The sequence below is a fragment of the Odocoileus virginianus genome, chromosome 5 (genome assembly GCF_023699985.2).
Source record: "Odocoileus virginianus isolate 20LAN1187 ecotype Illinois chromosome 5, Ovbor_1.2, whole genome shotgun sequence".
Taxonomy (NCBI): domain Eukaryota; kingdom Metazoa; phylum Chordata; class Mammalia; order Artiodactyla; family Cervidae; genus Odocoileus; species Odocoileus virginianus.
In genome coordinates, this window is record NC_069678.1 from 35,054,555 (window position 1) to 35,080,781 (window position 26,227).

At 37.7% G+C, this 26,227-nt stretch overlaps 2 protein-coding genes and 1 long non-coding RNA gene across 13 annotated transcripts in view; 1 reads left to right on the forward strand and 2 right to left on the reverse strand.

The window, feature by feature from the left end:
• EPHX4 (epoxide hydrolase 4) overlaps positions 1–6,759 on the reverse strand; it is a 33,400-nt gene extending 26,641 nt beyond the window's left edge. The window contains exons 1-2 of the mRNA XM_020869199.2: positions 6,517–6,759; positions 4,296–4,381 (exon numbers count right to left, since the gene is read on the reverse strand). Coding sequence (XP_020724858.2) covers positions 4,296–4,381; positions 6,517–6,747 — 317 coding nt within the window. The 5' untranslated portion in view covers positions 6,748–6,759. The remainder of the gene's footprint in view (positions 1–4,295; positions 4,382–6,516) is intronic.
• A 278-nt stretch (positions 6,760–7,037) lies between these two features.
• Positions 7,038–24,836, forward strand: LOC139035190 (uncharacterized). 2 transcript variants are annotated; one of them, XR_011487789.1, is made up of 3 exons: positions 7,038–7,127; positions 22,716–22,854; positions 24,049–24,836. It is a non-coding gene; the product is annotated as an uncharacterized lncRNA (long non-coding RNA). The 2 variants fall into 2 exon arrangements; XR_011487790.1 differs by having other exon boundaries at positions 7,043–7,127; positions 22,425–22,854.
• BRDT (bromodomain testis associated) overlaps positions 19,088–26,227 on the reverse strand; it is a 56,725-nt gene continuing 49,585 nt past the window's right edge. For 9 of the 10 annotated variants that reach the window (XM_070467772.1, XM_070467767.1, XM_070467766.1 and 6 more), the window contains one exon: positions 20,297–20,510. In XM_070467772.1, the coding sequence (XP_070323873.1) occupies positions 20,427–20,510 (84 nt within the window). In that variant the 3' untranslated portion in view covers positions 20,297–20,426. Of the gene's footprint in view, positions 20,027–20,296; positions 20,511–26,227 lie in introns of those variants that run through there. The other variant, XM_070467765.1, reaches the window with a different exon arrangement.

Below are 26,227 nucleotides of genomic sequence, written 5' to 3' on the forward strand. Positions count from 1 at the left end.
TACATAATTTCCTTTTTCTGAAACATCATCCCTCCTCAGCATTTCCCCACTCCCCACAGCCCCTGTCCTTCACCCATCACTGAACTCCTCATGCTGGGCATCTTCTCTTCTAGGAGACTTCCCAGGTTCCCTCCTTCACAGGTGGGTTGGGTGGCCCCTTCCATATTCTTCCATTTGTCTGCACACTCTTCAGTGTACTGTGCATGTGCTTTATACTAATCTGTGGGTGCCTGGCATTTCCACTTGACTGTGAGCTCCTTGAATTGTCTGGCAGATGTGAAGGTGCTCAGTAAAGATTTGTTGACTGAGTGGAACAACGGAAAAACGAAAGCACTGAATTATGATAGTGCTAGAAATACCAGTTGTTCAGTAAAACTCTGTCCCAGTTCAAACCTTGAGACAACTCTGAACTAAAGTTCCCAGATTCCTCTTGGGGAATTTATATTCAATTTCTACTCATGCAATTCTGTGCATTGTTTTAATATCCTAAGTACCTGTGTCTTCATTTAGAAAATTCATTTGAGTAGAGATATCAAGGTAGAAATTTGACTCAAAATAATGTGTACAATCCTATAGCATTTTACATTTAATATAAATATAATACCTGCATATGTCATTATGTTATTAATAATTTAAATTGCCTTCCAAATAAATCCAAGTATTTCTATTATCAATGAGTGGAGCCAAACAATATCTTAAACATTTCTAGGAATATTTAAAGGCTGCAACTGCTATCTTAATAAATGACAAAATACTTTTTAAATGTAATCTTCCTAGAGTTCATCAATAAAGCATATTTGATTTACACATTAAACTGAAAAAGAAATCACCCCGGTGATAAACTGATGAGCATGTCATTCACATGAATAAAACAAAATAACCCCCTTGAGACAAAAATGAAACATAAAATCAGTAACTCCTGAGAATATTATAAATAAACAAAACTAGCTACTTTCATCCACACTGTCCCCCTCCTCCCCCACCCAGTTGCTTTGTTGTGGTTTAGTCGCTAAGTCCTGTCTGACTCTTTGCTAACCCATGGACTGTAGCCCACCAGGCTCCTCTGTCCATGGAATTTCCCAAGCAAAAATACTGGAGTGGGTTGCCATTTCTGTCTCCAGGGGATCTTCCCCACCGGGGGGATCGAACCTGAGTCTCCTGCATTGCAGGCAGGGTCTTTATCACTGAGTCACCTGGGAAGCTGCGGCAGAGGGCACTTCAGAAAAAGCAACTTCTTTCTTAGTTATTCTTAACACAAGGAGGGCTCCGAGTTTACCAGGCTAGCCTCTTTCAGATGCAGAATATCCTCTTCCCTTTTACAATGGAGAAAAAGCCACAGTCATCAGGCTCCGTGCTCAGCTGTATGCATGAAGAGCCCTTACTTGCCTCAGCACTTGAGTAATGACGAGTGTGTCCCATACAGCTGGTGTTATTGCCAGAAACTGCCTGCATCAGCTCAAAATATTTTTAAAAGCAATGCAAATTGAGGTGGAGATAGAGGGGGAGAAAATCATCTGTGACAGCCTTATTTGGCACTAATTTAGCTAAAGGATTCATAGATCTGTATTGTTTGATGTTTCCTCTATATTTTAAGAAGACCCAGAATTTTACTGTTTCTGTATAACATCTAATAGTATATATTAAACATCACCAGTTCTCAACAGCTATTCTAAATGATGATGAATGCAAATAATACCTTATATTTGTATAATGATTTTCTGATTAAAAAGCATTTTTACACACATTGCCAGTTTATGATTATTTTGTTTTCACTGTATCAAATAATCTGACCTACTTGATCTACAATATTATAAACTCATGTGCATTTAGGCAAAACTTGATTAATAAAGGGATAATTAATGGGCAACATAAATTGAAATTGGTTCAAAATGCCAAAGCTTTTTGGCTCTTAAAAAAAAAAGGAGGGCCTCCCAGGTGGCTCAGGGGTAAAGAATCTGCCTGCCCATGTCGGAGTCCCCGGAGACTCTCTGGGTTAGGAGGATTCCCTGAAGGAGAAAATGACAACAAGCTCCAGTATTCCTGACTGCAGAACTCCACGGATAGAGGAGCCTGGTGCGCTACAGTCCAGAGGGTTGCAAAGAGTTGAACCCGACTGAGAGATTGAGCACGCAAGCATAAAAGGGGAAAAGTGCAAGAGAAAGGGCTTTTGGGAACAGAAAAAGGAAAGTCTAAGAAAGATTTGAAGTGATTTAATCAAAACAGCGTTATCCTAAATTCTGATTTGAACTGACTTTTTCCTGAATGGAGCTCATGAATGGAATTGACTAGATTGCATAACGAGTAACAGTGGTAATTTGGAAGGGAAGACAAAATGTCAACATAGAGGTCTCGGTTTAGGGTATGACTTACACAAACAGAAGTCTCAGCAACTAAGCGGCTGAGCCAGAATTCACTGCCCATATTACTTTATGCAGATTTGATGAATACTTTAGACTAACATTTTATTTGTTAGGGTCTTCCCAGGTGGTGCCAGTGGTAAAGAACCTGTCCGCCAATGCAGGAGATGTAAGAGACAAAGGTTCTGTCTCTGAGTCGGGAAGATCCCCTGGAGAAGGGCAGGGCAACCCACTCCAGTATTCCTGCCTAGAGAATCCCATGGACAGAGGAGCCTGGCGGGCTACCATCCATGAGGTTGCAAACAGTCAGACACGACTGAAGCGACTTAGCATGCATGCATGTCATAGACTTTTTGCTCTAGAAAAATGATGAGCTAGGTGGGTTTTTGCCCTCCTCCATTCTCTTCTTCAATGCCTAACACTTCCTAGTGCACTAGCAATCTCAAAGCATTTATTAATAAAGGCCCTTTTACTCTAAAAGCATTAACTAAATACTCTTTCAGAGCTAGATGCATTTTAAATTAGGAATTTGGATGACACAAATCTTTAAAATTCTAAAGGAAGTGAGGAATATGTAATGTGGAATTCTAGGTGTTAAGAGCAAAAGTAAAGGAGAAATTTGGGGACAGGGCATTGTCCTAAAAAAACATACCACACATTCTACATTTAAGTAAGTTTAGAGAATATAATTTTTAGGTCCATTTCTCCATTTCAAGATTATAACCCTGAGCTAGCAAAAATCTGATTTTCTTTTTACCACCTTAATATGTACCATCTTTTAAAAGATATTCATTTTTTAAAAGTTTCATCATGTGCTGTTTCATCTGTACTTATTTGGTTCTGTGGGGTCCAAAGGGGAACAGAGTATTTTCCCGTAGGTAACTAGCAATTTTGGCTATAGGTTTTCTTCTCCACATGAAATATTCTGATCCTTAATTTGTCCTGAATTCATCTGAGCCTGTTACTATGTGCATAGGAAAGAGTCCTTTTCCAGTTTCCATGAGCCCTCTTCTCCTCCTGCCTTTGCCTCACCCAAGCCTTACCAAAGGCTGCCAGGTAACAGGCACTCTAATTCTATGGTTTCTTTCAAATCTTCTTTACCACCCAGTGTTGCATTTTGTCCACAGTTCAGTTCAGTCGCTCAGTGGTATCCGACTCTTTGCAACCCATGGACTGCAGTATGCCAGGCTTCCCTTGTCCATCACTATCTCTGGGAGCTTGTTCAAACTCATGTCCATCAGTAGGTACTATAAAAACTGGTTTATGATTGCCAAGGGGGGAAAATAGGGAGAAGGGATAGTCAGGGAGTTTGGGATCAATATGTACACACTGCTGTACTAATTTAGTCTTTAACAATATTGTGATAGTTGCAGGTGAAAAATGAAGGGACTCAGTCATACATATACGTGTATTCATTCTTCCCTAAATTCCCCTCCTATCCAGGCTGCCACACAACATTGAGCCACACTGCCATATTTAAAATAGAAAACTAGCAAAGTCCTACTGTATAGCGCAGGGAACTCTGCTCAATGTTATGTGGCAGCCTGGATGGGAGAGGAGTTTGGGTGAGAATGGATGCATGTGTATGTATAGTTGGGTCTCTGCTGTCCACCTGAAGCTATCGCAACATTGTTAACTGGCTATATTACAGTATAAAATAAAAAGTTAAAAACTGTCTTTCAATTGACTATTTTAAAAATTTGAAACACTAAATGATACTTGTTTTAATTCTCAAAAATAAATAAATTTAGGATAACAATATGCACGTTTCTTTAAAACAGAAGGAATATCATTCTTGTGATTGAGGAACACTTAGGAGTAGTAACTCTAGGCCAGCACTTGATCATAGCATGGGGTCTATTAAAAATCACTACAAGAAAATGACACTATGGTAAGCCAAATCTTTCGTGCAAAAGAAAAAGTTACTGTTAAGTTTACCAGAATTCTGGAAATCCATGAAGCAGCAGCATAAGTGGTTTGCCTCTTTCTCCAGCAGCAACATAATGAAATCTTAACCCCGAATCCTGCAGTAGGAAATAGAGTGCATGAGATTTCAGTGACGCTTTGTGTTGACTGTAAAAGTACAATTAGCATTTCCATTCCACTAAAAAATTTCACTTGCATTATTTTTAATATCAAGAGATAAAATAAGTATCATTAATTTTCAGAAAGAAAAAATAACCATTGTTTATCAGCAGGGTAAATTAACAGATTCGCTTTTGTTGACATTCCCTTCTACTTACAAGGTCAATTTATCTATATTATGAGCTTCTGAAAGTTATAATTTTCTTACTGATGTGTCACACTTCATCTCACTCATATTCTGCAGGACAAGTAAATAATTCTGATCTGCATTTATATTCCTGCCATTATTTACCTCCTAGTCATATACTTTTCTCAGCTTGCCCGTCAAGAGCTGTGCCATCAGTTATATAATTCACACCTCCTTTCCTTATTTTTAGTTCTCTCCCTCCCACATTATTTTCAGTTGAGAGTTGCATGCACAGTTCCCCTGGCTGCCTGCTCCTCATGTCATGTCAGTGTATGTCTAACAGCCGAATGCTCTGAGTGCTCAAACCTTTGCTCTGCATATGGGAGACAAGATTGCCCAAGGGAAACAAAAATCATAGAAATGAGAAAAATCACAGAAATATAGCAAACACAAAGCAAATAGAAGAAAGGAAGGTGGAACAAGAAAGAAACACAAAAACTCAGAAGGAAGTGAGGTAAAAAAACAAGAACCAAAACCCAGAGACTGACTGGGTTTTATATCAGATAGCCCAAGTAATTGGGTTGCCAGATGTGAAAAAAAAATCTTAAAGCTCATCTAATTCAACCCTATCATTTTTGCAGAGTTAGAAACTAAAGTCCAAAGATGTTACTATAGGTCATTAAAATGGTTGGGAGCAGGACTGTGGCTAGAACCTCCATCTTGTCCTACTGCCCAGAACAATGCTCTTTCTATTCCTTGGTTCTAGGTCTCTGCGGAAACTCTTTAAGTGGCCAGAGTCAGAACAGAGTCACTGTGATGAATTCCAAATGATTCTTAAACTGATTTTCCCCCTCAGGTAGGATGAACACAACAACTCTGACTTCTACCCTCTACTGCAGAATGCCTTCCTGGAAGTTCAGTAACTTCTTTTACTGGTAGTGAGTCTCAGAAGATGAAAGGCTGTAGGAACTTGATTGGATTTAGTGAATAAATATTTCATTTCATTTTACTATGTACCAGGCACTGTTATAAGATTTTTGGCTTTAGCTTATTTGTTTTTCGCAAATATTAACTCATTTAATTCTCATGTCAACTTCAGGGTAAAAAGGACATGCCCCTCCGTGGTCTGAACTCCAGCTGCAGGGCAATCTAGCTCCTAACAGGAACCCCAGACCTGGTGACAAAAATATTCCTTCATGGAGGCTATTTTTGAAAGGCCTGTGAGTCAGATTTGTAGGGTGCATCACAAAAAGCCATCTCCCTTCACCACCTGGAGCCTCAGGAAATAGAATAATCGTGGGCTGTAAGAAAGCTTGGGACAAGCATGGACAATTAGAGTCTGCATGAAGAGCTGACATTTACTTTTTGTGCCATTCCTTTGGTCTCTGGCATCATAGCACTGCTTCCTTCTCCACAAACATGCACCATTTATTTATTGTTTGATGTTGCTTAGGTCATCTGTGAATGCTCCATTCTGCTGATCGGAATAAACTTCTGATTTGCAATGACTTATTCTATTTACTGTTCCAATCGCTAAAATGTGGGCAAGGACCATCTCCTGAGACAGTAGGGCGCCACCAGAAACAATTCCCTACAGCTTATCTGAGCTCTAAAGGGCAAAAAGGTGACAGACGACCGCTTCCCCTGACAGTTGGAGCAGGCTGTTGCGGTGGAGAAGTAGGGGACAGTAACAGGACCCAGATTGTTAGACTCTCTCACACGCACGCAAGGGCCATAACGACACACACACACACCCCTGACCCTCTCCCGTGGCGCCTCGCCCCTCTAGCACCCCCCGGGCATCATCTCCGTCCCTGCAGCGCGCCCTGCTAGCCCCGAGAACACTGGGGGCCGCTGGGCTGGGCGTCATGCGATCAGCCCGGCGGCCTCCGCTGTCACTGCCGTCACGTTCCCTCGCGATAACGCCGGGCCCGCGCCCGCCTTCACCTTGATCCTCACGTAGCAGTGGGTACCCAGAGAGGGGTCGTTCAAGCACGCGGGCGGGTGTTCCCGGGGGACCCGCCGGAAGGTCTGCGTGGGTCCCTTGCCGATGCTCCACAAAAGTTTGAGCAGGTAGATGGAGGCGCAGAGCCCGCAGTAGAAGTAGATCAGGCACCAGAAGAGCAGGGACCGGATCGTGACCATCAGGCGGGGCAGGCAATCCCGCAGCTTCGCCATCGGGCGGCGGCAGCGGCGCGGCCCGCAACGCAACGCAACGCTTCCGAGGCGCGGGGAAGCAGCGGCGCGCACTCTGGAGCCGGAGCGAGACTGCGAGCGCGGCGGCGCGTCAGACCCGCCAGCCGGTCGGCGGCCGCCTGCCCCGCGCACGCCTCCCCGCGGGTCCCCGCGCTGCAGCGCCCGGCTCGGGTCCGTTGTCACAGCCCCGGGCTACCACACTCCCGGTGAGCGCTCCGGACGGCCGCGCCCAGCCCCGGAGCGGCGCACCGCGGACCCCAAGCGCTGCGAGGTCCGCACCGGGTAGGCAAGGGTGGAGAGCCGGCCTTCCTCCGCGGGGAGTAAAGCCCCATTTCAAAACTGATAAACTGGGGGAAATGAAGGTGAGACTTTCCCGAGCCATCCTAGATACGGAGGGAGGAAGAGCCATTCACTTTGGCCCGTGTTCATATCCTCTCCTTGCCCCCCAATTTAAGGCCTTCTTTCTGGATCGTGGAATTATGGGGCGCATGGGGGAGGGGGAGCAGTAAACGATTTTCATACCACACGAAAGACATTTCCTTCTTCATTCCCAAAGCTCATCTGAAGGTGTTGCTATTCTCCAACTAGGTTCTGAGTCGTTATCCGACCAGCTAGGTGTCTGGTTATAAAGTCAAGCCCTGGCAACCCCTGGTCTTTTTTCTGTCCCTCTGGGTTTTTCCTTTACAAGAAGACTGTGTAAATAGAATCATGTAATAGTCAACTTCTAGCTTCTGGCTTCTCTCGTTTAGCGTGATGTATCTGAGACTCAACTATACTGTTACATATATTGTTTTATTATTATTAGTCTTTTGTTAGATGAATGTACCATATTTGCTTATGGAACACTTCACAGTTGAGGTATATTTGAGTTTTTTCCCAGTTTTTGGTGGTTATGAATAAAGTCACTGATGTAAAGTTTTTGGTGGGAACGTGTAAGTTTTCATTTCACTTGGCTTAACACTTAGAAGTGGGATTGCTGGGTCAGGTAGGTATGCATTTAACTTTATAGGAAACTATCAAACTGGTTTCCAGAGTGGCTGCAGATTTAATTCACACTAGCAATGTGTGAGAGTTATTGTTAGGTCCTATTCTTGAGAGCACTTAATATTGTTAAAAAAAAAATTTCCTGATTTTAGCCATTCTAAGAGTTGTGTAATGTGGTATCTCATTGAAATTTTTATTCACATTTCCCCAATAATAATAATGTTGGGCATCTTTATATACTTGTGTGCCACTTGAATATATTATTCTTTGACAAAACAGCTGTCCAAATCTTTTACCGATTTTTTAGAAAAGTGGGTTGCTTATTTTCTTACTGAGTTTGAAAGTTCCTTATGTATTTTGGATACAAATGCTTTATCACACATCATGTGATTTGCAAATATTTTCCCAGTCTGTCTTTTCATTTTTAAGGACTTCTGAAGAGCACAATTTCTTAATTTTGATTTTATCCAATTTATCACTTTTCTTTTATATGTAGTAGTTTTGGTCTTGCATATGGGAAATCTCTACCTAAGTTAAGATCAGCAAGTGACCCCCAACCTGTGTTTCCTTCTAAAATAATTATTTTATGTTTTGTATTTAGGTCTATAATCCATTTTGAGTTAATTTTTGCATAAGATGCAAAGTATGGGTTGACATTGATGTTTCCCATGTGGATATCCAATTATTTTGGTATCATTTGTTGAAAAGAATATTCTTCCTCTATTGAATTGCCTTTGCACCTCTGTTGAAAATCACTTTACATGTGGGACTATATTTGAACCCTCTAGTCTGTTTCATTGATGTATATGCCTATATTTTCTGCAGTGTACACTTGCCTTTTTTGTGGCTGTGCCATGAGCGATGCAGGGTTTTAGTTCCCTGGTCTGTGCCTCCTGCATTGGGGGACAGGTGTCTTAACCACTGGATTGGCAGGGAAATCCCAATACATACTTGTCATGACTATCGAAAGTAGTAAAGTAATATAGTAAGTCTACAACTCATGTAGTATGAGTCCTTCAACTTTGTTCTTCTTTATCAAAACAAAGATTGTTTTGGCTATTGTAGTTACTTTTCCATACAAATTTTAGTATTAGCTTGTCAATTTTGACAAAAATTGTTGATTGGAATCCACTGAATCTGTTAATCAATTTTGAGAGAACTAATATTTTAACAATATTGAGTTATTGAGAACATTGTTGTTCAGTTGCTAAGTCATGTCCGACTCTGCCACCTCAGGGACTGCAGCTCGCTGGGATTCTCATGAACATACGTCTCTCCAGTTATTTAGAGTCTTTGATTTGCTTTATCAGTTTTTCATAGCTTTAAACATACAGATACTGTATGTATTTTGTAAGATTTATACCTAAGTATATCTTAAAAAAAATATTGTAAATGTTATTTTTTCAATTTCTAGTTACTTACTAATTCTAGGTGCTTACATGATTTTTTTTTTTGTCTCAGGTCCTGGACCTTGTTAAATTTACTTTTTAGTGCTGGTAGCTTTTTGAAAAATTCTTTGGGATGTTCTATATAGATAATCATGTCATTTGTGAATAGAGACAGTTTTATTTCTTCCTTTCCAATATGTTTGCCATTTATTTTTCTTCACTTATTGCACTAACTAGGACCTCCAGTTAATCTTTACTTTGTTCTCAGCCGTAAGGGGAAACCATGCAGTCATTTACTATTAAGCATATGATTAGCTCAAGTTTTTTTTTTCTTCCATGCTGCACAGTTTTTGGGATCATAGTCCTGGGACCAGAGGTTGAACCTGCACCCTTGGCAGTGAAAGCAGGGAGTCCTAACCACTGGACCACCAGTGAATTCCCTGAAGATTTTTTTTTTTTAAGGTGCAATTTATCATACTGAGGAAGTTCCTTTTTATTTTTAGTTTCTGAGAGGTTTTTTTTTTTCTTCTCCCCACAAATGGGGGAATTTTGTAAAAGGGCTTTCTATTTCTCTGGAGATAATCATAGTTTTTCCTTTTTAATCTACTGATGTGGTTACCTATAAATTTTTGAATGTTGGACCAGACTTTCATTCCCAGGATAAATCCCAATTGATCATGAAATAATGTATTTTTAATATATTACTGAAATAAATTTGCTAATATTTGGTTGATGATTTTTGCATCTATATTTGTTCTTATATTATGGAATAATGTATATAAAATTGGTAGTATTTGTTCCTTAAATGTTTGGTAGAATTCTCCAAAAAAGCATGTAGGCCTGGAGTTGTTATTATTGTTTAAATTCTTTTTTAAAGATTTTAAAATACAATTCAATTTACTTAGTACTTATAGAACTATTTATGATTATTTCCTCTTTGACAGTTTGTATTTTTTAAGAATTTTATCCACTTCTTGTAAGTTGTTGAATCTCTGGCCATAGAGTTCTTCATAATATGTCCTTGTTATTTCTTGAATGTCTGCAGATCTGTGTGTGTGTGTGTGTGTGTGTGTGTGTGTATCTGTAATATTCTCTTTCACACTTGACATTTGCAATTTGCATCTTCTCATTTTTATATGGTAGGTCTGGATAGAGGGCTTATCAATTTTATTGTCTTTTAAAAAAAAAAAAACAGCTTTGGTTTCCTTGATTTCTCTCTTTTTTTGCTTAAGATTTCATTTAAATGTAAATAATTTCCCTTCTTCCTGTTCTTTCTTCTGCTTTAGATTTAATTTGATTTTTCTAGTTTCTTAAGATAGAAACTTCAGTAACTGATTTGAGATTTTTCTTCTGTTTTAACATAAACACTGAGTGGTAAAAATTTTCCTCTAAATGCCACTTTCACTGCATCCCATAAATTTTAATGTGTTGCATTTTAACTTTCATACAATTCAAAATACTTTCTAATTATTCTTGTGATTTTTCTCTTTTAAGATGGGTTATTTAGAAAAGCTTAATTTCCAAATATTTTGCAGATATCTTTTTTGTATTAATTTCTACTTTAAATCTGGTGTGATAGCTTATGAACTACCTATTCTTGTAAATTTGTCAAGGTTTGCTTTACTCCTCTAAATATAGTCTATTTTGGTGAATGTTCCAACTGCATTTGAAAAGTGTATTCTGCTGTTTTTAGTGAGAGTGTAACATTAATGTCAATTAGTTAATGATGGTTAGCAGTGTTGTTCAGGACCATTAGATCTTTACTGACTTTCTGCCTACTAGTTCTATCAATTGCTGAGAGAAGAATGGTGACATCTGTCTGTAATGGTGGATTTGCCCAATTCTCTTCTGTCAGTGCCACTAGTTTTGCTTTAGCTAGTTATCTTTTGGAGCATTTATAAACAATAAAAACAAATTTAATAATCTTTCATTGAAGGGAAGAGAAGAAGGGGGCAGCAGCGGATGAGAGATGGTTAGATGCCATCACTGTCTCAATGGACTAAAATTGAGCCAACTCTGGGAGGTAGTGGAGTACAGAGGAGCCTGGCGTGCTGCAGTCCACGGGGTCACAAAGAGTTAGACATGAGTTAGTGACTGAACAGCAACGAATGCCATATCTAGTGTCCTTCATTCATTGTATAGATACAGGTGAGACCTCTAGAATCACATCCCTTTACCAGAAGAACCTTCTTTAACATTTCTTGTAGTGCGGGTCTGCTGGCAATAAATTCTTTCACTTTTTGTTTGCTTGAAAAAGTATTTCTCTTTCAATTTTGATAATATTTCCAGTGGATATAGAATTCTAGTTGACAAGGTTTTGTTTTAGAACTTTAAAGATGTTACTCCACTCTCTCACGATTTTTATAATTTCTGATGAGAAGTTTGCTGTATTCTTTTCTTCTTTCCTCTCTGTTGTGTTATTTTTCCTTTGGGTGCCTCAAGATTTCCTGTTGGTCTTTGGTTTCAGCAATTTAAGTATGATATATCTAGTGTGGGTTTTTTTTTGTTTTAACTTGTTTAGCATTCTCTGAGCTTGAATTTATACTTTTGAGCCTGTCATTATGTTAGACAATAGAAAATATATTAATATATTGGTCTTTGCCTCTGGTTCCTGACAGATAGATCCTGAAACCCTTGTTATTTTCTAAGTAATAAGAGCACTAAGAGCATGTGTTATTCTAATGTTTGGTTTCTGACTCCTATCTGACACAGGGTTCTTAAAACCCTTGTAAATTTCTAGTGATAAGAGCCCCAGGAGGATCTTTTGTTCTAATGAGGACATTCTGGGTGGGCTCTGGAATGGCTCCAGATGGGGGCTGGTCACCAGAAAGATCAAAATGTGATTAAAAGCTTGGAATTTTCAGCTCCACCTCCCTCCTCCAAAGGGGAAGGAGACTGGAAATAGAGCTAATAATTGATCATGCCTGTGTGTTGAAGGTGTTTGGGGAACTTCCAGGTTGGTGAACATATCTACATACAGGAAGGTGATGCACCTCCAATTCCATAAGGACAGAAACTACTGTGCTTGGGACCCTGCCAGACCTTGCCCTGTGTATCTCATCATCTGGTTCTTCATTTGTATCCTTAACTATATCCTTTAATAAGCTGGTAAACATAAATGTGTCCTTGAGTTCTATAAACTGCTCTAGCAAATAACTGAATCCAGGGGGGGCAAAAGGTCATGGGAATCTCTGATTTGTCTACATCAGACGAGTTGTGGGTAATCTAGGCATCTGATTGGCATCTGAAATGTGCATCAGTCTTGTGGTACTGAGCCCTTAACCTATGGGATCTGATACTATCTCCAGGTGGATATCAATACATTTAGAATTGAGTTATATATTGTAGGACATCTAGATGATGTCACAGAGAATTCATTTGTGGGGAATCCCACACACATTTGGTGACTAGACACACAGGAGGAAGAGCTGAGGGTTTTTCCCTACTAAGGAGAAGGAAAAACTAGTTTTTTTCCCCCCAATACAAATTAATTTTAGAGAATTCTCAGCTGATGTCCCTTCAAATATTTCTCCATTTCCATTTCTCTCTCTCGTCTCTGAGATTCCAGTTAGGCATATGTTAGGCTTTAATATTGCGCTGTAACTTTTGGATATTCTGTTGTGTTGTTCCTACCATGCCCCGCTTTTTTGTGTTTTTTGCTTGTTTGAGCAATGTCTTTTAATCTAAACTCAGCTTCATTGATTCTTTCCTTGGCTGTGTTGATTCTGTTGATGAGGCCATCAAAGTCATTCCTCATAACTATTACCATGTTTTTTATTTTCTAGCACTTATGTTTTATTTTTCCTATAATTTCTGTCTATTGAAATTACCTATCTGATCACACATTGTCTATTTTTCCTCTACAGCTTGTAATAATCATAGTCATTTAAAATTTTCTGATAGTCAACTGTGTTTCATCTTTAAGTGTTTCTGTTGATTGCTTTGTCTCTTAACAGTAGGATTTTTTTTTCCTTGCTTCCTTTTATGCCTCATAATTTTTTGTTGAAAGACATTTTGTATAAAACAAGAGACAAAAGTATACGCATATTTAAGCTTGGAAATTGACAGTTTTTTTCTTTTGCTAGCCTTAATTGTGGAGGTGAAACCAATCTAGTCAGAAGTTGAGCTGGAATTGAATTTTATTGTTGCTACAGTTATCCCAAGCACACCGCAGATCTTCAGTAGTCTCTGGTGGTACCATGAGGATGGATCTTGGTTTGCCAGTGATTTTTTCTCAACAGCTGCTACGTGCTTGCCTTGAAGTCTTTATGCTTAGTGTTATACTCACTCTATGCTCTTGCACCTCTGATTGCAGTAGACTGCTTTTGCTTGTTATTGAATGCATTTTATCCCAATGGTAAGAAGTGCAGGGCAGTGAGGAGCATTCTCTGCTGTCCTATAATTAAGCTACACCAGCAGGCACTATGTCTTTGGATATCAGTGATGCCTTCTCAATGATCCTTCCCTGCCCTCAGTGACAGGATATCTCTAATGGTCTGAACCCACAATGGATTTCCTGCATGTCTCCTAAGATTTCAAGTTTTAATTCTATTTCCTTCCCACCAGTTGCAGGGGGTCTTCATTTATGCCCTAAAACTCTTAAGAGTTTGCTAGTCTTCCTCCAGAAGCTTAAGGTTTATAATTTTTAGGGAAAATGGGGGAAAAGGTTCTGGGCAGTCTTTGTGTTTTTCCTGCATCTGCTGCTCTTCTCTTCTAAGCCTGCATCAAGAGGATGGCTTACTTAGAACCCTCATCCCATCCTGTCCCCACCTTAATCTTTTCTGTAAGTACTGAGGAGGTCTGTGGAGAAGAGCCTGAAAGTGATTACAAATTTCTCTTGTGCTCCCAAGGGTTTTATATTCTTAAGCTAGCACACACCTGGCCTTTAGCAATTTGTTACAACCTTCAGATGACCTGTTGTTGCCAGGTTATATAGCATTTGGTGGTATCTGCCTCAGGTGAGCCAGTGCTTATGTCATGTCTCTCCTTGGGTGCATTTATCCTCTTAAATTTCAGGTAACGCTGCAATATTAGCCCTCAGATTAGTATAAGAAAAGTTGCGGATGTAAAGATTCCTGGCTTTTTAATTCATTGTAATGATGTGAGAAATGCTTTTTCCGGTTTTCTAGATCCCAAGTAGAAGCCTGATTCCCCAATTTTAGAAAATTTAGATATGTGACATATAACATCGTATTAGTTTTAAGTGTAAAACATAATGACTTGGTATTTGTATATATTGTGAAATGATTACCACAGTGTTTAGTATTTTTTTTTTTTAGTTTTGAGTATTACCTGTTTTTACACTGGCATTTTAAATGACATAGTTATATCCAGTCATAAGAGAAATAATAGAACTTGCATATACTTTATCCAGTGTATTTTTCACTTTTTATTATATCATATATGTAATATTGTAGCTTTGTGTGCATACCACCAAAGTCAAATTCCATTACCCCAAAGATACCTCATGTTGCTCTGTAATAACCATACCTATACCTTGTCCCTAATCTTTGTTGACCACTGATCTGTCCTCCATTGCCAAAATTTTGTCATTTCAAAAGTGTTATATAAATGAAGTCATACAGTGTATGACCTTAGGGGATTTTTTTTTTCCTACTCAGGATAATAATTCCTTATAAATTCAAGTTGTTGTATATATCAGTAATTATTATTATTATTTTTTTTGCTGCTGAGTGGTGTTCCACCATATGTATATACTACTTGTTTAACCATTTACCTATTAAATGATGTCTGGGTGGTTTCCAGTTTTTCACTATTACAAAAAAAGTTACTGTGAATATTTATGTACAGGTTTTTGTATAAACATTTATGTACAGATTTTTGTGTGAATGTAAGTTATCATTTATCTTAGATAAATGCCCAGTACAATTGCTGGGTCATATGGCTTTGCATGTTTTGTAAGAAACTGCAAACTGGTTTCTACATCGGCTGTACCATTATATTTCCATGAGCAATGTATGAGTGACCGTTTTTCTCCATTCTTGCCAGCATTTTGTATTGTCACTATTTTTCTTTTTTTAACCTGATAGGTGTACGGTGATATCTCCTTGTGGTTTATGTCACCGATGGCGTGATGGTGAACATGCTTTCATGTGTGTATGCCATATGTATATTCTCTGAGTATGTTTTATGTCTTTTTACCCACTTTCTAGTTAAAAGTTTTAGTTGTTTTGAGAGGTCTTTATTGTATATATTTTTGTCAGATAAGTGGTTTGAAAATTCTTGTTCCTAATCTGTAGCTTATCTTTTCATAGGACAAAAGTTTTAATTTGAAGAGATCCAATTTATCAGTCTCTTATTTATGGATCATGCTTTTGTTATGAAGTCTAAAAGAAAATCTTTCTAACCATAGAGCCTTAGGATTTTTTTTTTCCTGAAAGCTTTATGGTTTATTTTACATTTAAGTCCATTTTGAGTTAATTTTTGCATAAAATGTGAAATTTAGGTTGAGATCGTTTTGTTTTTTTTTTGCCTATGGATATCCAGTTGTCTGAGCACCGTTTGTTGTAAAGGCTATCCTTCCTTTCTCCCTCCACTGAATTGCACCTCACCTCTGTCAAAAATCAATTGTGCATATTTTTATGCTTCAACTTCTAGGTTCTTTATTCTAGTCCACTGATCTCTGGTTTCTTGGTTACTGTAGCTTTATAGGAAGCCTTAATATCACACAGAATGATTCCTTATATCATTCTTTTTTGGGTCAATATTTAATTATTTTAGTCCTCTTCCCATTCCATATACATTTTAGAGTAAACTTGTCTATGAAAAACTGTTGGGTTTTTGATAGGGTGTGCTTATGAGAACTGACACTTTACTCTGTTGTCACTTCATTTATTTAGGTCTTTCTCCTTTGATTTCTTCCATAAGCATTTTGTACTTTACAGCATACAGTTCCTGTATGTTTTCTTAAGTGTATACCTAGATATTCCATTTTTAAAGTTTTCACATTCTCATTAGCATATAGAGATCAGATTTTTGTATGTTGACTTTGTATCCTGTGACACTGCTTAAATCACTTATTAACTGTGATTTAACATTTCTTGGGATTTTTTTTGTGTAGAAAGTCACATGCAAAAATTCATTAGCTATTACTGAATTTATTTAGAAACTGTTTAACATTGTTACCCCCCAAAATAGCATATGGTGAAATACTGCAGCCATTTTCTTTAAAATTGGAGTTATAAATGATTCCTGCTTCCACTATTTAATATTTTGGAAAATTAAAGGTAAAGAAATTTAAGGAAAAAACCACACCAAAAACAAGAGTTTTATTCATTTCCAATTTATATGACTTGGGTTTTAGGGTTGATAATTCCCTTCATACATTGTGGGATTTGGTTTGCTAGTGTTTTGCTGAAGATTAGAGATAAATAGCTTGCAGCTTTTACTTATTTTTGGTACTGTCTTTGATTTTACTGTCAGAGTAATACTGTCCTCATTAGTTGGGAAGTATTCTTGTTGACAGAATTTGTCCTATTGACAAAAATTACAGAATAGGCCGATTTCTGGAAGAGACATTTTCTGAAATAGATTTTTTTTTCCTGTAAGAGTCTCTTTTACATTGGTACTAATCCTTTAAATGTTTGGTATAATTTTTCAGTGAAATCATATGGGCTTGGAGATTTTTTTCAGAAGCTATTAATTTTGAATTAAAAAAGATTAATGGTATAGGGCTATTTAGATGATTTCATATTGAGCTTTGATGGTTATGTTTTTTGAGGAATTGGTCCATTTCTTCAAATGTATGAATATAAGGTTATTTGTAGTATCCCCTTTTATCTTTTTAGTGATTAGAATCTGTAGTGACTTGTGCCTTTTTCTTGGAGGTTTATGCCTTTCTCTGACCAATGTCATGGCTGCAGAGCAGGCAGTAAGTTAATAAGACTGGAATTTTGCCAAGTAATTCAACCAAGGATGGAGCATGGAGCCGGGAGTATGCAAGGGAGCGATTATTAAAAATAATGTACTGTAGACTCTGGGGAGGTGAGGGAGAGAGGGGAGAAATACTATGAGAAGGCACTAGGATTAAAGGACTGGGTTCTAGTGAGGTCTAATGATTGCTGGAGTCAGGGCCTACCCAGAGTAAGAAAAGTTAAGGGCAAGTAGTGATAGTGATAGTGAAGTCGCTCAGTGAAGCAATACTGAAGTCGATAGTGAAGTCCGACTCTTTGCGACCCCGTGGACTGTAGCCTACCAGGCTCCTCCATCCATGGGATTCTCCAGGCAAGAGTACTGGAGTGGGTTGCCATTTCCTTCTCCAAGTGAGAGATTAGGATGCTTGAAATTGAGACTAAGAGTTACAGTTGTTGGCAATGACAAGGGAGTGGCTAAAGTTGATTAGATATCAAGATCATTAGCAGAGAAGTCAAGGGACTGAGAAGTTGTCAACTAAGAGAGTGACAGTGAGAGAGAGATAAGATCTCTGGGGAGTAAGGAGGCGTGAACCAGGGATGGTAAATGACTATGGTTGGTATTGTCTGATGATCATGAAAAATTTAAAACCTGGTGTATTTAGGGAAGGAAAGGATAGTCTGCAAGTAGCACTCCAGAGGGAAGAAAACTGTTACTGAAAAAATAGGTGCTGAGTGACAGCCTGCAGGAGACAGTCAGGATTCAGTTAGAACAGTGGTTCTCAAACTTTAGTGTGTGTTAGTATCACTGGAGGGCTTTTTCAACTACAGGTTGCTGGCCCCCATACCAGAGGTTCTGATTTAGTGAGTCTTAAGTCTGAGAAGACTCTTGAGAGTCCCTTGGACTGCAAGGAGATCCAACCAGTCCATCCTAAAGCAGATCAGTCCTGGGTGTTCACTGGAAGGACTGATGCTGAAGCTGAAACTCCAATACTTTGGCCACCTGATGTGAAGAGTTGACTCATTGGAAAAGACCTTGATGCTGGGAGGGGTTGGGGGCAGGAGGAGAAGGGGACGACAGAGGATGAGATGGCTGGATGGCACACTGACTCAATGGACATGTGTTTGAGTAAACTCTGGGAGTTTGTGATGGACAGGGAGGCCTGGCATGCTGCAATTCATGGGGTCGCAAAGAGTCGGACACGACTGAGCAACTGAACTGAACTGAAGTCTGAGAATCTGCATGTTCCCAAATGATGCTGATGAAGTTGGTCCATGGACCACTCTTCCAGAACAACTCAAGAAAAAAAGAGGAAAAAAAAAAGCAAAAAGGTTGATTATATAGATAATGTTAACAAGTAAAATCCATGCAAGAAGAGAAGCCAAGCGTTTTTTTAACTAAGAAATAATGTACAAATTGAGGAAAGATCAGTTATACATCAGTATTTTCTCTGCAAAACTGACTTAAACAAGCCTACTAAAATTGTGTTGACTATCTACAATGTGCCAGATCTCTTACTGACTGAGCAAAGGTTGAAGTGTTAAATTGGTTAAACTAAACACTGATAACCATAACATCGCTCTCTATATGGGATGTTCCAAAGGTTTATAGAAAAATCTCAAGTAAACCATTTAATGTAAAAGGATATTAATGAAGCTGAACTTTCTTTTTAGATGTAGACAAAGATCATTCATTGAGCAGTTTTATTATTTAAAGGCAGTTGTTGAAAGAGTTAATGTGTATTTGACAGAAGTTTTTTTTTAGAAATAAGTTCTTATTTAGTATTTTTATTCTCTTCAAAATGGAAAATTTCCCATAGCTCTTAAAAGCATTACATAATAAATATTTAAATGAACCAGAAAATATTGAAAGGTCCAAAGAAAAAAACAAAACAAAACCCTATAATCCCATCACCTAGAGATAACCACTATGCATTTCTGATGTGTCTAAGACTATATATATATATACATATATAAATATAAATTATATATAAAATAAATTAGAATATATAGATATATAAAAATCAGACTATATATAAATATAAATTAGAATATATAGATAAGTCCATATGCTTTTTTAGGAAAGTAACAATGCATACTATTTAATATATACATACTAATTTCTTGGTTAAAAATATAGTGTAATATGTATGACTATGACTTTTATTCTGGCTGTTTCATGAAGGTATCACCACCATTTCAGCCTCTAGTTAATCATATTTTTTAAGTGGTTGACAGCTTAAAGATATTTAAAAAAATTATCATATTGATTATAAAAATAAGTCTAGAAAACTTTCTCTTTCTCTCTATAATACATATACACTTTGAATTTTCACTTTAGATGATACTGGAATAGTGCCTGAATGTTACAAGAGTCCAAATTTTAAAATACATGAAGCTGATATACATAATTATACATAATTCCAACTTGAGGGTGATGAAACAAAATATTTCACAGATTTAAGTACTTAGTATAGTTAAGTAAAAATTTAGACATCCATTGCTATCACATGCATATTAAGAAATGTATAGATTCTTAAAGACACATAATTAATATTCACTGTTATTTTGTCTCAAATTTAACATCTTTCAAGCCACAGATAATAAATATAAATTTTGAATATAGAACCAATAGAGAATCTTATGTAATCTGACACTCAAAAGAAACCAGGTATTATTTGTTAGAGGTTCTAAATATTTCTGAAGGCAGACAAATATATCTGTTTTAAAAGTTAAAAACTCATGGTGATCATTTTGTAATATACAGACATATTGAATCACTATGTTGTATACCTGGAACTAACACAGTATTACAGATTAATTATACTTCAATTTTAAAAAGTAAATAAAATAATAAATTAACTAAACAAAACAACCCTGCTTGTTGGCCCCACATTTTGCCACCCAGAGTCATTTAAAGAAACCCAGGCAGAATCGTGGTTCACTGAAACATTATTTACATTACAAAAGGGCCCTATACGCCAAAAAGAGGCCTGAACTCCATTAAAGGACAACTCCCTGTAAAAAAAAAACAAAACAAAAAAACAAAGTTAGAAACTCACAAAGAACTATTTTTTTGATTCCTGTATCAAAACAAGAAGACCATCTTTGAAACAAGAAGGGGCCATCTTTTTAGATTTTCATTGCTTAGATAGGACCTATAATATATAGTAGAATATTGGTAAAATGAATAACATTTGGGAGTTTATTCAATTTTTAGGTATCTAAAACTATAAAATTTCCTATAAATTATGTCATTAAAAAAATGAACATATAGTTGTCAAAATATGTAAGTGAAAATTGTTTAATCATCTTAGAGCAGTCAAAATACAATATAAGTTGGTATCTTGGTGTTGGAAAGCAATCATTTTACCATTTGCATTTTAATCTTTTATAATTCATTTAAGTTGATGGTTAATCAAAAAACTGAGTTGTAATCAAAGTTGTTTTCAAACATTGTCATAATATCACTTTGAAGAGTCATATCAATGGTACCAGCCATCTGTAGAAAAGAAGAGAAAATATAAATGTTACTTTAAAAGTTTATGCTTTCGTTGTATTACACCTATATAAGAAAATGATAATGCAGTATTTGGAACACAGAAAATGAATGCACTTCATTTAACATAATGAGTTTTTACATAACTTCTAATTTCTGTTCAACTACTGATTTTTGTTAAAATATCATTCACATGATAAATAAAAATTAAAACTTACAAGAACACAAAGAACAAGTTTAATTTATCTCTCCAAGTAAGAAAGTTCTGTGTTAATCTACACATGAACTAAGATTACATGGTTTGATGTATCTCTCTAACCAACACAGGAACTAAACACACAAAATTATTTTCTGAATGAACTAGTATCTTCCCCATGTGAGAGAACTATAATATGTAATGTTAAAGTCATGTTTCTGCCAAATACTGTGTAACCTAAGGCAAATTGTCTAACCAAGTTTATTTTACATACAGGTATTTATGAAGAGCAACCAGACTGAAAGTATAACACTCAGCACAGTTTTGCTTATTAAATGCTAAAAAGCTAAATAAAATAAGCTGAAGTATAGGAAAAGCTAAACTAAGACAAAAGAAACAAATGTTTTCTTACTATACTCTGAAGACATCTCTAAATGTCCATGAGACACAAGTTAGTCTTTGCCACATGTAAAATGACACCAGCTATGAAAGTTCAATTTTTTTTTTTTTTAAGACCAATGAACAGTAACAGCTCACAGTAGTAGCACCAGTCTGTAACCAGTTTGTTGACTTCCTGGATGAGAATCAGTGTTCTTTGATTATGTGGGAGATTTGGAATTATGACTTGGCTACCAAAAGGATATTATTTAATAAGAAGTTGTGTGATTCTTAAAAACTATGAAAATGCCTTTAAATATGATTTAGAGACAAGGGTAAATTCTTAGATCTTAACCCCAGCTATTTTCCTAGTGCCAGCTATTAGGATACCAAATGTCTAGCTCAAGCAAATAGTTCCTCAGAAGTTCTATTTTAACGCTCCAGTGAATGTTGGATACACTGTCCTGGATTAAATATCACTGATACTCTTATCTCTAAGTATCCAGACTTACCACAAAATTCCAAAAATATGTAATGAAACTTATTTTGTTTAAAAGTACTTTATTTTAGATTCTCTTCCACCTTGACTAAATCTGAATTTGTGGATATTGATTGATATCAAACTGGATACTGCCTGTACTAATTAACCTTAGATACCACAATTTAAATACTAAGGCTCTCTGCAGCTGATACTATAACCTGGATATTCCTTTTTCGGTGGTCCTAATATACACTTCAACCATTCAAATTTAAGATCAAAACTTGGGTCAAGGGAACTGGCAGAGGCTCTCCTAGGGAGCTTATGCTAGATGTCAAGTTATTGCTGCCATTTATAGTACCAATCTGGTCCAGAAGCTGCAGCATGAGAGTTTGGAGTGTTAAGAATGATAGTAGGTAGCTCCAAAGTCAAGTTTTTAATTGTCAAGCTGCTAGAGGTGACACTTCTAGTCACATTTCAGTGGGTTCCAGAAAAATGCTTGGGATTTTAGAAATACCAGATTACCTAGCTGGGTTGTTGGGTAGGAGGAAGGTTGCTGAGGTAACATTTGTGGGTAGCTAAAGTCAGGCCCTTGTGAGTACCAAAAGGAAAAATTCCTAGGTCACTAGCGAAATACTTCTAGTGAAGTACTAATTAAATTTTAATAAAGAACTTCAAATATATATATAAAAATTTGCTATTTAAATTAATAAAAATCCAACAAAATGAAAAATTGACTTCCTTAGTTGCATTAGCCATGTTTTAAGTCCTCAATAACATGTAGCTAGTTGCTATTATAGTTGATTGAGTAAAGCACATTCCTATGATTGTAGAAAGTTCTGTAACAAAGATCCCCAATCCCCAGGTCACAGACTGGTTACCAGTCCATGGCATCTTAGGAACTGGGCCACACGGCAGGATGTGAATGCCAGGCAAGCGAGTGAAGCCTCATTGGTATTTACAGCTGCTTCCCACCGCTCACACTACCACTTGAGACTGCAAATGACAGTGGCCATAAGTTATGTTTGAGCTCGCTCACACCTCCACACACGTCACACCTCCACACACGCTGGATCAAGTCAAGGCAGAATGTCCTGGACTGCCAAAAAAGCACTGAAAAGCCTGCTTCCGTTTTCAACATCCTGTCTTTGTGCAGCAGTGACAGCAACCCAAGTGAGATTATGGAGTAGACTGGACACAAGCAACACACTTCAGACATCACTGGCTCCCATGCCCCGGGATGGGATCTAGTTGCAGGAAGACAAGCTCCGGGCTCTCATTGATTCTGCATCTTGGTGAGCTGTATAATTATTTCATTATATATCACAGTATAATAATAATAGAAATAAAGTACATAATAAGTGTAATGTAATGTGTAATGTAATTATTATGTAATGTACATAATAAATGTAATCATCTTAGTAAGCACCCCCACCCCAACCCGAGTCTGTGGAAAAATTGTCTTCCACAAAACTAGTCCCTGGTGCCAAAGATTGGGGACTGCTGCTCTAAAGTAAACTCCATCATATGTTACAACACTGGTCAATACAGTTTGTTTCTGTCTTCATGTTATAAATAAGCTGATAAAACTTGTCTTTTTTTTTTTTCCATTTATTTTTATTAGTTGGAGGCTAATTACTTTACATCATTGCAGTGGTTTTTGTCATACATTGAAATGAATTAGCCATGGATTTACATGTATTCCCCATCCTGGTCCCCCCTCCCACCTCCCTCTCCACCTGATCCCTCTGGGTCTTCCCAGTGTACCAGGCCCGAGCACTTGTCTCATGCATCCAACCTGGGCTGGTGATCTGTTTCACCCTAGATAATATACATGTTTCAATTCTATTCTCTTGAAGCATCCCACCCTCGCCTTCTCCCAGAGTCCACAAGTCTGTTCTATACATCTGAGTCTCTTTATCTGTTTTGCATATAGGGTTATCGTTACCATCTTTCTAAATTCCATATATATGTGTTAGTATACTGTATTGGTCTTTATCTTTCTGGCTTACTTCATTCTGTATAATGGGCTCCAGTGTCATCCATCTCATTAGAACTGATTCAAATGAATTCTTTTTAATGGCTGAGTAATATTCCATGGTGTATATGTACCACAGCTTCCTCATCCATTCGTCTACTGATGGGCATCTAGGTTGCTTCCATGTCCTGGCTATTATAAACAGTGCTGTGATGAACATTGAGGTGCATGTGTCTCTTTCAGATCTGGTTTCCTCGGTGTGTATGCCCAGAAGTGGGATTGCTGGGTCATATGGCAGTTCTATTTCCAGCTTTTTAAGAAATCTCCACACTGTTTTCCATAGTGGCTGTACTAATTTGCATTCCCACCAACAGTGTAAGAGGGTTCCCTTTTCTCCACACCCTCTCCAGCATTTATTGCTTGTAGACTTTTGGATAGCAGCCATTCTGACTGGCGTATAATGGTACCTCACTGTGGTTTTGATTTGCATTTCTTGTCTTTTATTTCCTAGGAAATTCATTTGTATCATAATCAATACTACATGTGTGCCTGTTGCCGGGAGCCAGCACACGAGATCCCACCCATGACAAGGTCATGAGAAGGCCTGACAAGCAAAGCAGATCAGGACTTCAGGAATTTCGAAAACCTGCCCCGGCGCTCACCTTAAAGATGATCTCTGTCTTTCTGATGCTTGCTAAATTAGACCACTCCCTAATTTCTGTGACACAGGGAGAAGGCCTTCCCCGATTTCTCTCCAAACAGAATCAACTTAGAACTTTAATCAACATGTCCCCCCGACAGCGGTATCCTATAAGATTATCCAGCATGAAAGGAGTGTTTCAATTTAGACCCTTTGCTAGCCTGCTTGGCAAATGCGTATTAATGTAACACAAAAATATTATTTTAAAAGTGGTTAGAATTGTTCATTTTAACCAGGAATGCTAAACAGGGGCTGCCTCACTGGAGCTGCAGAGTCTTTGTGTTGTAAACCTTTTAGATAAATTCAACTAATAACTTCTGCAAAAGGACTAACCTTTGTGTTCATTAAAGAATAGATTACAGGAAAACAGCTTTGCATTCACCTAGGTCATAAAATGTCAATAGGCCCCGAGGCCAGAAGATAATGTATAAGACACTCACAAAGAAGTTACTGTAAACACCCTGGTTTCCTGAGGGACAAGATGATGTAATGTTAAACTTTCTTTCCCTAAAAATGTACTTACTTAGAATATAAAAGCTACAGTAAAAAATAAAGATTTGCCAGACCCTGCAAACACCCCTGTCTGGTCATTCTCTCTCTCTCTCTCTCTCTTTCTTTCTCACTCTCTCCCTCGCAGACTTGGCCCTATCAAGGCTGGTCTCACGGCTCTCTCTCGCCGACGCCGTTCATCCTGAGGGTACCCCTGGATCCTGCTGAGGCTGGACCCCAGCAGCCTGTGTGCTTAGTTGCTTAGTCATGTCTCTTTGTGACCCCATGGACTGCAGCCCACCAGACTCCTCTGTCCATGCAATTTTTCAGGCAAGAATACTGGAGTGGGTTGCCATTTCCTTCTCCTGGGTATCTTCCAGATCCAGGCATCAAACCCTGTCTCCTGCACTGGCAGGTAGATTCTTTACCACTGAGCCATCTGGTAAGCCCAGTCAACACTACAGCAAAAGCCAATGAGTTTTTTCTTCTGGAACTAGTATTTCTGTGTGACCTGTGAATTCACATGACCTTTCCAGGATTACAAAAATATCTAGCACTCAACAAGATAAAATTTATATCTGGCATCAATGATTACCAGGTAAGTAAAGAAGGAGAAAAACATTATCGTAAAGGAGATTAATCAATCAATTGAAACCAACAAATGTCAGAATTAGCAGAGAACTGATTAAATAATTATGATAATTCTATTTGTTCAAAAGTTTAATAGAGTTAACTAAAAACATTAAAAATACTCAAACTTCTAGATATGATGACTATAATGTCTGAGATGGGACAACTTCAAGTGGTCTAATACAAAAGTAACTGGAATCACTAAAGATTCCAACTATACAACATTCTGGAGATGGCAAAACTATGGCAGTAAAAAGATCAGTGGCTGCAAAGGTTCAGGAGGGAGGGGTGAACGTAAGGAGAACAGGGAAGTTTAGTACCATAATGGTTGACGTACCACAATGGTTGATGTATGTCATTATATTATTTGTCAAAACCCATAAGTTACAACACAAAGAGTGAACCCTGATGCAAACTATGGACTTTGCTTGATAAACCAAGATTGACAATGGTGTGGCAATGGTAATTCATAGATTGTGTAACAGATGTCCCACACTAATGTGGGAGAGACTGTATTGGTAGGGAAGGGGGAGGAACATGTGGGAACTCTACTGTCACTCAGTTTTGCTGTGAATCTAAAACACTTTAGAAGAAGTCCTTAAAGGAAAAGGAAAATCAAACCATTGGAAATCTAGATCTAAACAAATGAAAACCACTGGAAATGGTAACTAGGTAAATACAAGTTTTTTAAAAATGTCATTTAAACTTTGAGAGATTAATTTTGACTGTTTAAACAATAGCCTAAAGGCTGGGAGGGAGGAAGTGGAACTATACTATTTTAAGGATATTATACTAAGTGTGAAGTAGTGTAATATAAGTTGAAAGAAGACTGTGACAAGCTAAATTATCAATATATATGATAAACCATAAA